General features: G+C 37.9%; 1 protein-coding gene across 1 annotated transcript in view; it reads right to left on the reverse strand.

Annotated features, from left to right (window-relative positions):
* Nucleotides 1–12,130, reverse strand: part of LOC106462357 (protein GDAP2 homolog) — a 136,517-nt gene that overhangs the window by 111,784 nt on the left and 12,603 nt on the right. The window contains exon 2 of the mRNA XM_013922275.2: nucleotides 2,466–2,641. Coding sequence (XP_013777729.1) covers nucleotides 2,466–2,638 — 173 coding nt within the window. The 5' untranslated portion in view covers nucleotides 2,639–2,641. The remainder of the gene's footprint in view (nucleotides 1–2,465; nucleotides 2,642–12,130) is intronic.

A 12,130-nucleotide genomic window follows, 5' to 3' on the forward strand; every position in this document is an offset into this window, starting at 1 on the left:
AATTCTATACAATATACAAATGATTAAATTAATATTTTCTATTAAAAATGTAGTGAGTAATACTTTGCACAGATGAAAAATGAAGTGGTGCTATCCGAGTGAATTTTCAAATGTAGCGTCGATCCACTAGTTCTTCCTAGATACATAATGGCACAATGCACAGCTCTGGTTTTTATTGAGCCATCTCAGAGTTTTAGTTATCCAAAACTCCCGGGTCCAGTATGCACGAGAATTTGTCAGGATAAAGGAGATTTGTATTGATATTGAAGATGGAGGAACAATGACAATTATGTATGCTTTAAAGCATCTTGTGGAATACAAAGGCTTAGAATTGACAAAGGTCTCATCTCTTTCCTTTGGTGTGATTCTTGGTTGTTGGAATGGAGTTGGGGGCTATACTTAAGCATGTGTGTTGGCCTAGGCTGGTGCATATTCATTGTGTTCCTCAGAGGTTGGCACTTACAGCTTCAACTGCATGTGATGCTAATCTAGGATTCAGTGAGTATTACACCCAACTTCAAAAAATATATCACTTTTTTGCCAATTCTCCTGTCAGGTACAATAGTCTAAGGGCTCTCCAAGAAATGTAGGCTGGGGGAGAGGATGAAGAACTCCTCAAGATCACCCTCAAACTACCAGCTTACTTACACTGGTAGTTTTCCCCCAGTGCAGTAAAGGCAGTGCATGTCTGCTACCCTGCATTAGTGGCTGCACTTGAGCATGAATCCATGAAAGCAAGTAATGCTGAGGCAACAGACTTGTCCAAGAAGGTTAATACTGCTAAATTTGTATTTGTTACCATTGTTTTTCATGGATTCTTTGCCTTTCCTCACAAAATTGAGCATTATCTATCAGAGATGACCTGGGTGTGTTCCATGTTCTTCCATTTGTTGAAAGCACTATTGCACATCTGCATCAGTTTAAGACTGAGGCAGGTTCTCATCTGGAGAAGGCTCTGATGAGAAGTATAAAGTACATAAAATTACAGGTAGAACAGGGGGAAGTTTTCATCGGAAATCTCAGAAGTATTTGACCCAGCTTGGAAAAAACCTTCAATCAAGGTTTGATAATACATCCATGATCCTTCTCAGTGCCATGGATAAGGTTTTAAACCCTCAAATTATTAGGGCATCAAGCTCCACTTTGCAGAGTTAAGGGCAGAAAGAAGTTGAATTTTCGTATAATTCCCTCGGTGTTGAAGCAAAGAGGGTGATGGAGAAGATGTAAAAGTGCTGCCACCTTTAATTGATGTTAAACGAATGAAAGGTGATCGGTTTCAATTGAAAGTGTTCATTAAATCTTCTTTTCTCAAGACTCTGCAAGAAGCTTGTGAAGTAGTAGCTGGAATGCTGAACATCTTTCCAGATTTTGCAGTAATTGCATAGCTACTTCTCACTTCTCCTGTCACATCAGTGGCCTGTGAATGAGGATTTTCTGTTCAAAACGGAATAGTTAAGTTCAGGGCCCAGTTGTAGTCATATAATGTTTGAAAATTAATGTGAATTGTGCAAGTTGGACCCAGTGACATCAGTAGCTTTTATGCTGAAAACTCTGCCAAAGCATTCAATGAAATGAAGAAATAGCAAAAGTGATATGATGAATGGTCTGATGCTTTGTTGGAAGAGCAATATACCTTTGTATTTTCTAAAAAACATAATGTTGGTGCAAAGTTAAATATTATCCTGCAAAAGCAACATTAAATCTTGTTTGTCATATGACAGTGTTTTTATATTCCTTGAGTGATGCACATATTTTAAAAACAAATGATATCAAATGACAAGAAGTAGTTTTAATTTTAAAATCTTTAAGGTGTTTCTATATTTTCTGCTTGAAAATGATTTGTAGGATATCAAACTTTAGTAGTTGGTATACAAACAAGTTCTAACAACAATTTGTTTATAAACAACATGCCAAAAGTTAAGGAAAACAAAAAATCAAGTAGTCACTTTTAAGTAGTGATACCTTACAAACATAAAATATTTTCATGTTTATTGGAAAAGCTGTTCATTTTATCCTATTGCATATTGTTTTACTTTAGCACTTGCTGAAGGTAAGCAACATGTCGTGTACATCATAAAACAGTTTTTCACTGAGTATGAAAGTGCACTTAACTTCTTTAACACTGATAAATAATCATAAAGGGAAACAAAATGCAGTGTAAATTGTAAATAAAGTTTTTCATTGAATATTAATAAACTCTTTTCCACTTGCAGAAGGTAAACATGTAGTCTACACTGTTTTTCATTGACAGTTTTTTTTCCTGATTTTTCTAGTATATTAAATTCTACATAAGAGAAACTTGAAAATAAAATATTGAGAGTCCAGGACCCTTCACTGTGGGACACTAGTAACGATCTTATATCTCTATTTGCTAGATTTAAATAAATTTTAAAAACCTTGTAAAGGTTCTTTACTAATGAAAGTATTTCTGGTTAATTTATACATTCTGCATGCAGGATACTCACCACAAAATCACTTTGTTGTTAATATAATTACTATATGGAAAAGGGCTGATCTGATGAATTTTTTCCTGATTTCCAAAATTGCTAGCATTATGGAGGCTTTTGGGTCTACTCTGGCTCCAAGGCTTTAAAGAGTTTATATCAACAATATCAACCAGTACCCCTAATGGATCCATAATCTGAAATAAATAATTGCTTGATATATTTATCACATAAAGAAATCTGCACACAAATACATATATACAGTATTAGAAATAATAATGTACACAGTGAAGAAAATGGCATAAAGTGCATATCATGGAATTGCTCTCCTTCTATTTGATGAAAGTTAACATTTTCCTAAACCAAAAATGTATTAGGTCATAAAGAAATTAATGTCACATTTTAAATCGCTTTCATTAAACACTCCCCCAAAAAAGGTATGTCACATATAATAGTTAAACATGCCATTTAACATCACGTGAGTGTAGCCTATATAATGTGTAAAGTTGAGTATGCTCTAATCTTTTATAGTGATGGCACACAAAGAGACACACTTCCTGCATGTAATGCTGTTTGAATTAAAGAAGGAAAACAATGCTTCTGTAACCACAAAGAAATTTATGGAAATGTTTTGAACGTTCATAACTGGCAACGATGGTTCAGCAAATTTTGTTCAGGTGACTTTAGCCTTAAAAACTGTGATGGAAGAGGCCAACATGTTGGAATTTATATTGATGCTCTGAAGACGCTTGTTGAGTCCCAAGGCAACACACTCATGAAATGGCCCTGAAATTGCATGTCTCTCATGAAACAATACGTAAACATCTAAAAAATATGGGAAAACTCCTTAAAGAAGGTGTTTGGGTGCCTCACAAACTCTCCGAAGATCATCATTTCCAACGTGTGAACGTTGCTTCATCTTTTCTGGCACATAATGCGAGTGAACCATTTCTGGACAAAACTGTCACCAGCAATAAAAAATGGATTTTCTATGTGAATATTAAATGCCAAAAACAATGGCACAGTCCTAGACAAAAACCACTTCCAACCCCAAAACCTGGACTCCATCTGCAGAAAGTGATGCTTTGCATTTGGTGAGACATCAAAGGAGTAATTCATTTCAAACTCATCAATCCACAGCGAACTGTCAATGCAGAGATCTATAGTCAAAAACTAGAATGTTTAAATCAAGCCCTTCATCAGAAACGTCCTTCACTCGTCAATCACAAAGGCGTTCTTCTTCTCCACGACAATGTATGTCCACATGTGACACATTGACGTAACACAAGATTATGGAGTTGGGTTGGGAAGTTCTCCTCCACCCACCATATTCTCCTGATATGGCACCATCAGATTACCATCATTTTAGTTTGCTGCAACACCATCTTAATGGGAAAATTTATGCAAATGTGGAAGGTGTTAAAGAGGACATCGACATGTTTTTTGCTTCAAAGCCAAGTGATTTCTTTAATCAGGGCATTAACAACCTGACTGTAAAATGGAAAGGCATCAAGAATGGAGACTATTTCATTTAATAAATGTTTTGTTTTGTATATAAGTTATTCCGGTTTTGTCATCTAAAAAGTGACATTAATTTCTTGACGACCTAATATTTCCGATACATACCCATTCTCCCAAAAAGATTTCTTGACTTACACTGTCCTCTACTGTTGCAAATTTTTGCTCACCACTAGCCTTGATACTCCCACTTACCCTCACAGATGTTAACATGAGATAGCTGCATACTAGCATGCAAATGGTTTTGCAGCAACCCTCCACCTATTGTACAAGCACTCTCTGTAATCTTGCAGCTGTTAACTACTTTGAAATTGGTCAGATCACACAAACCACACTGGAAGTGGGAAAAACAGATGGAAAATGTTAGAATAGGTAAGTATCTGTCAGAAATAACATTTACAATTTGGGAGAAAGTTAACTCCCAATATGATATCTGCCCTACTCTCAGCTGAGTGATACTGTGCACGCTAAAGAGGAGAGGCCTCCATGGTCCACCACCTCACCAGTTAGGAACTAGTAAGTGGAAAGGACTCCTATACTCCACTAGAAGGAGGATGGAAATAATGCATTGGAGAGTCCAGAGGACCTCAGCACTGGAAACAGTGCAATACCCCATTTTGGAAAGCAGAGCAATCATGTTGATGGAGTGCATCATCCTACACCTGGTAGCATCTGGAATTGTACATCAGGTCTGCAGTAGAATGAGCATCAAATGTCATAAATCCTCATAGAGATGAGCAGCAATCCATATTTGCTTTACTCATGTTAGTCCATGAGAGTATGGTCTGGGCAAAACATATTTATGAAGCAAAAGATCACAAGGTATTCCAACGAGTGGTCCTGCAGAACACCCCATCTCAACAGTGGGCATAACATGACCTGTTCATGTGTTACAATATTGTATTTTGAAAATATACAGAACACGTTGATGGAGTCAATCAACCAACACATTGAATTGTACATTAGGTCCACAGTAGGAAGTGCTTCAATGTCACAGTCATCTAGCATGGTATATGATCCCAGGTCTTACAGTGCAGATTTAAGACAAAGTATATCTGGTCAGGCACCACTCACCACAGAGTGGGATCCAAACATGCCAAGAACAAGAATGGAGTACATACCACTCACATAGAAAGAGAGGAGCACAAAATGGCAACTGTAGAAAGACAAAATCCCTCAGAACAAGAAACAGCCAGTCAGTGAAGATAATAAGCAGTAAAGTTATGGGGAGTGGTCCACATACTGGCACCGAAGAAGTCCTCCAACAGATGAAGGAATTGAGCAGCCATGGACAGGACGAGGTAGTGAATACAGAGAAATGCTCAGAAGAGACAAAATCAATCTGCAGAAAGGAGAAAATAAGTCAGGTGAATCTACTGGTAAATCCTACCATAAAGGGAACTGGATAATGGTCATGAGACTGGGAAGGATTCCAAGGAATAAACAATGAGAGCAGTCAACATGGAAGGAAACAGTGCACACCCCATCACAGGAGAGAGCCCTGACTGGGCAGAGATAAATGATCTGCCATGTGATACAGGGCACCCAGAATATAACAAGCCAGAACAAGAATATGATGACTGAGGCCCAACACAGGAAAACCAGTTGCCTACACCAGAGGTCACTTAACTGAGTGCCCACTTGCCTGAAGATGTACAAGACTAGATATGAATAGTTGGAAAATACTACCACCGACCATCCCTATAGGGTCAGAAGGAAGTGAACCAGATCCCAATGAACTGCTAGGAGCCCAGTGGTAGAAAGGTAAGAGGAATATGAGAAAGACCACCAACCGAAAACTTCCCAAGCACCCAAAAAAAACACCTCATTCACCCTACCGTAAGGGAAGCACCCAGAAAAGGAGACATTATGAACTGAGAGGTAGAGACCCAAAAAGTGTAGACCTGATCCAGCCAACCAGGCTAATTAGCTTGGGAAAGAAGGATGAATGGAGCCCCCAAGGGATCCCAAATGAGGCTTGACTGAACCAACTAATCTATATAAGACAATACAAGAAGACATAATTAATAGCAATGAGGGCTTCCTTAGAAGCCAGTGTAACCAAACGAGAGAGAACCTCAATCAAAATGGGAGAAGTAGAGGAGGAAAGACTACGGTCCAGAATCACTTTAGCTCTAAACCAAATAGGAAAACTTGACTCAACTGAGTATGAAATAAAACAATACCCCAAGATGAAGGGGGTATTGCATGGGAATGAAGAAAAAATGTTTCCACCTTTACCAACCAACCAAACTATGTCTCTTCTCCTAGAAGAAAAGAGGCAGAATTGGGTTGTGAGGAAGCCAGACATCCTTGCCATGATGGAAATGACAGCCTCTGGAAAGGAACACGATGGGTATAAACCCAGACCATCCAGATTGTAAGGAGCTGAGGAGAGGTCCAATAGAGGAGTCTGGACAGAAAACACAAATCCTATGGACCCAAAGAAGAAAGTCAGTATGCAGGTTGAGTAGTTAAGGATGGAGAATGTATCTGGCACAACACACTTGTCCTCCACAAACCATGAAAGAAATTCCAACAAAGAGCTAATTATGACCCCATGGTGAAATGTAGAAGGACTAACAAATGTGTCAGAACTGATTATGATGGAGTACCAGTCCCTGAGCTTTGAGGGGACAACAAACAAACGGGAATAAGAACCTCAAATATAGGGATCTCTCCAGATGGTGACATCCTTGCAAAGGAAATCCCAAATCACCTCCTAAAAACTATGGCAGGAAATGGAAACTTGAGTAAGAGGGAAATCCAAAAAAGGACCAGACCAAATGTGATCACCTCACCATCCAAGGATCTGTGAGAAATTATCTCCAAACTTGCACAAAGCAGTTGAAAAAATTATTTTACCACGGCTGTGGAGTAAGAAGATGTGTATATTGTAGAGCAAAGCTACATTGGGACAACTGCCACTTCCACTGTGTGAAATTGAACCCCCAAACCCTAGTGTTGGAAGTCCATATACATAATATCTTCCCCCCGAGTGGAGAGGATGAGCCCGGCCACCACAGGACCTGAACACCCTTTCCCCCAAAAAAGTCACCAAGAGAGCCCCATGGACTGATGGCAAGCTGTAAACATTTAGAAGGTCATAACTGAACAGAGGAAGGAACAGAGAGAAGGGTGTGGGATAGAAGGAAGGCCAAGTGAAGTTAAGCAACAGGACTGACCCTGGGTCCCAAGATTCAGGAATTCCCCCACAAAAAACTCATCCGGTACCAAAAAAGTGCTCTACTCAAAACCAAATTAAGAGATTTGATCCCCACCAAGAGACAAGCTACACCACACTCTGCAAGCCTAAGGAGGGAAGTCAGAACAAGCAGGGTCATCCACAGTAAGTGGGGTTAAGGTATATGTACCTCTGAACTTAAATGATTATCAAAACCACACTCTGCAAGCCTAAGGAGGGAAGTCAGAACAACGACATGCCAGAGCAGGGTCATCCACAGTAAGTGGGGTTAAGGTATATGTACCTCTGAACTTAAATGATTATCAAAACTACACTCGCAACCCACAATATACTAAGGGATTCAAGGATCATCACAGAGAAGGGCAGGAATAGAATGAAAAGAAATGTGAGGTAATGATAAAACAAATCCTACCTGATTTAATAAGTCTACAAAAAGGAAAGGAAACCTCAACACCACTGCAGAAATGACACACAACTGGGAGTCATAGGAAGGAGTAGGAACTAGGCAGCTCAAATCCACATAGTTATGTTCAGGTAAAGCAGTAAAGAGTATAAGAGGACAATCAGCAGGTTCTCAAAGTGCCCAAAAATATAGTTAACTCCCAGCAAATTAGCTATTACATCCCAAGCCAATAACATGCTCAGATACCATTGAAGTGGCAGACAAGTCAGTTTGTATTAGTTACAGCCACTGAGCTAGAAGCCACATGGAATTGAGGGTATATGAGTGGAGCTGAAAAAAAGAAAGAAAGAAATGTAACTCCAACAAGAATTCTCAAAACCATATAAATTTGAAAAATTTATGGCTGAGAGAAAAAAACAGATGGCTGAAAAATGAAACTAAAAAATGTGGCAATTAAGTGAAAAATCAGTCTGAAAACATGACCAAACCAATTGAGATGTTATCAGCTACAAGATTAAATGGGCACTAGTTACGATAGGGGTAGTGTCACACTCCTATTGGTGGAGGGTTGCTGTATAATCATTTGCATGTTAGTATGCAGATATCTCACGCTGACATACGTGAGAGTAAGTGGAAGTGTCAAGGCTAGTGGCAAGCAAAAATTTATTCCAATAGAGGGCAATATAAATTGAAAAAAACTTTTTGTGAGGGGAGGTAAGATATCATATCAAAAATTAACTACATCACAGTACAGCCACATATATTGATAGTTTACATTGTGACTGGCTGTTATCCAACCAGACAGTGCCATACCGCTACCTAGGAACTGGTAAGTGGCAAGAACTTCCATACTCCACTGAAAATGGGGTAGGGAGTCTAAATGAATGCAACAATGTAAGACAGTGCAATGGGTGATCACAAAAAAAAACACCTATTTTGAAAAGTGGGCCATTCCGGATTTATTCAACTACGACTGGAAGGATGGGCAATAATCCTGACACTGCTTTACTCGTGATAGCTTATGAGTTAGTATTGTCTGGTACTTGCATTATTTATGAAGCAAGATACCATGAGGAACCCTGTAGACGTTTTGTGAAACAACCTCATCTCATCAGTGAGCATTATAGACTTGTAAGGTCATATGGTGCAGATTTAAAGTTAGTATACCCAGAGACGCATCACTTGCCACTGTGTGGGATCCAAAGATGTAGTGATAGGCTACTATAAAAGTAATACATATAAAAGAAGATCTTACCCATTCAGGGGTACACAAAACGGTGACAGAAGGAAGTCGATATCCAGAACAAGAAGAGACAGCCAAAAGATGAAGAAAATGTGTAACAAAAGTAAGTGGGGCAGTCCACATGCCAGATGGTGTGAACTCCTGCAATGGATGATGATGGAAGTGAAGAGCCAGAGATAGTAAGGTGCCTAAGTGTTGGTAAGAGACTTGAAAAGTTGATGTGAAGCTACATCCAAAGAAGTATAGTCTAAATGAATGAGGTGATGTAGCCATCCCTTGAGAGTAATAGGAGAAATATTTCAGGGAGATGCGGAACTCCAAAGAATAAGTAGATGGGAGCATGAACTGTGTAAATGACCAAATCTCTCATCATTGCAGTCAATTTAAACTTCCTATGTTTATAATGCTTTTCTTTAATTTTATCATTTATACCCTTTGTGAACTAACCTGGCTTTTTTACTTGCAGCCACCCATTTTTTTAACCTATAAGGAAAAAGCCTATCTTTAATATTTAAGAATTTGTCTAGAAATATTTCCACATTTGATGAGTATCTCCAATTAATTCACAACAGATAATTTTTCTCTTATCCCTTCAAAATTTGTTTTTTGCAACTTGGTACCAAAATCTCATTATTCCATATGTAACAAAACATCAAATTTAATTGAGAATGATCACTTGCACCCAGATGTTCCCCAGACTCCACCCTGTCAGTCATTTCTGAATGAAAAGTTAACAATAAATCTAACATAGCAGGTTCCCTAAACAATTAGTGAAGAAAACCATCCTGAACAGTTTCTAAAACTTGTATCCCTCATGACTTGACTCTAACATTTCACAATCTGTATGCCTGAAATTAAATCCCCTCATAACTATAACCTCATTAACAACTAAATTCTCTACCTTACTGTACAGTTTCTTGTTAATTTCATCTTGTGGTTTGTAACAAATTTCAACCAAAAGCCTTTTCTCCTTATAACCACAAAGAGAAATCCAAACAGATGCAACTTCATTGCTTTTAGCTTCAGTATCCTTTTGAACAGGATGTAACTCGCATTTTACATACAGATCTGCTTCTCCCCCTCTATCGATACTAGATCTCTACTAAACAGTCTGTAACCATTCATTTCAAAGAAGTTCTTATCATTAAAATGATCCAATTTAACTGAGTTTCAGTTATTTCCATTACATTAAAATCCTTTGTTTGGAACAGTGCTTTGAAGTCTTCCATTTTATATCTTGTACTTTTAGCATTACAATAACATTAGTTTAGTCATAAAATTACATTTATACTTTGTTCTTGCACCATAGTTCTCTCTACATTTTATTTTTTCTTCGTTATTCTGGCTCTCACCACTGTCTAGACCTAGTTTAAAGCTGCTCTTACAGATGAGTTAATAGCCCTCACCAAAAAGCCAGCCAATACCCTATTTGAATGAAAACCATCCATTCCAAAAAGCTCCCTTATCCCGAACTTATACTGGAAATTAACAAACGAACAGAGACGTAACATTATGTTATCCAGGTGCAGAGGTGAAGAATATAACCAACAGGGCAAGTAACATAGTAAAGTTTGCTAGCAGTAGTACAGTTCTTGCAGTGCACATAGGGTTTAATGATGCAGGGAATGGTAGGTCATAGGAGCTAAATGTTAAGTGTAAGATAATGATAAAGACATTCAAACAAATGCCATAATAACTTAATTCTGTCCAAGATATTGCCAACACTTAAATATTGGGTTGAAATTATAAGTAGATCACTAGGGTTGAATGCTAGGCTTAGATTAATGTATAAGGAAGAGCAGGTTGAGTGGTTGGATTTGTGTGGTCAGTTCAATTTTCCGAGAAACTTCAGCGATACAAGTCCTTTCTTAATTAAAACTAGTTTATTCTTTCTTGATACAAGTTTGCAATACACAAAATTTCCACAGTCAATACGTTTGCAATCTAGATAACAAAACACACACTTTATATTACCGTCACTAGTGCGCGCTTGACTTAATTATCTGTCTCTATATCTATCTATCTGAATTATATTTCCTCTTTATTTGCCGAGCTTATATACTAAGAAAAGAGGGCGCCTGGAACAGACTAGAGTTGCCAGAAAAAGTCATGATCCTTCTAGAAATACCAGCGCGCATTGCTTCCAGAATCGCGTGACTTCCGCTGTCGTAACAATACTATATTTACTTCTATTATTCTTCATGTTTTTTAGATTTGTCATTGTGATAATTGTTTTGCATTGTTAGTTTAGTATATGGATTTAATACTAACCTAAATATTCTAAGCTGGTCGAACATCGTGAGAAATTATTGGGATTATGGCCGAAAATATCGCCAGCAGCGTGGGTTTATAATTGACAAAACAGTGTATTCTAATTACTATACGCTTATGATTTACAGTATTTCACTCCTTGTTAGACCGGTATATTAAAATATCTGTGTTAATTACTGAGTTAAGTTTTAGTTCTGATCTATTTAGGTTGATCAGGAGTTGACGATTGTACAGACAGATCAGAAGCTGACGATTGTATATGTAGATCAGAAGTTGACGATTGTATAGGCAGATCAGAAGTTGACGATTGTGTAGTTAGATCAGAAGTCGACGATTGTATATGTAGTTCAGAAGTTGACGATTGTATAGGTAGATCAGAAGTTGACGATTGTGTAGTTAGATCAGAAGTTGACGATTAGTGCTAAAATAATTTACAAAGAGTAACTTTATGAACAACTGACTAAAAATCAAAAATCAATACACCGGTCAACTTTAGTCTAAACTAAGTTTCTTCAGTTGACTACGCTTTTATTAATATTTTCAATCACAAACCCAAACATTTCTCACAAATTTCGGCCACCTTAAGAGATTTAGGCTAGTCCCAAATCCATATACTAAGCTATCAAGGGGACATTGTCTTCATAGATTGTAATATTAAAACAAAACACATAAACACACCCATTATAATCAATACGATTTAATGGAACTAATTACAAGAAAATGGAGTAGGTGATTGCTAACGAAACACGTATAAACAGCAGTCATTTGCTATTTTTATCCATGCAGCTTACTAAAACAATAAACACAAATTTTCTTATAAATTTTTCACTTTAGATACTTCTGCAAAGCTACACAAGTCTTATCTGCGCTAACCGTCCCTGATAGACTATAGGGAATATAGTTAGTCAACAGTACCCACCATGACCGTCCCTAATAGACTATAGGGAAGGTAGTTAGTCAACAGCGCCCACCATGACCGTCCCTGATATACTATAGGGAAGGTAGTAGTCAACAGCGCCCACCATGACCGTCCCTGATAGACTATA

This window comes from Limulus polyphemus, unplaced genomic scaffold, assembly GCF_000517525.1.
Source record: "Limulus polyphemus unplaced genomic scaffold, Limulus_polyphemus-2.1.2 Scaffold1149, whole genome shotgun sequence".
NCBI classification, from domain to species: domain Eukaryota; kingdom Metazoa; phylum Arthropoda; class Merostomata; order Xiphosura; family Limulidae; genus Limulus; species Limulus polyphemus.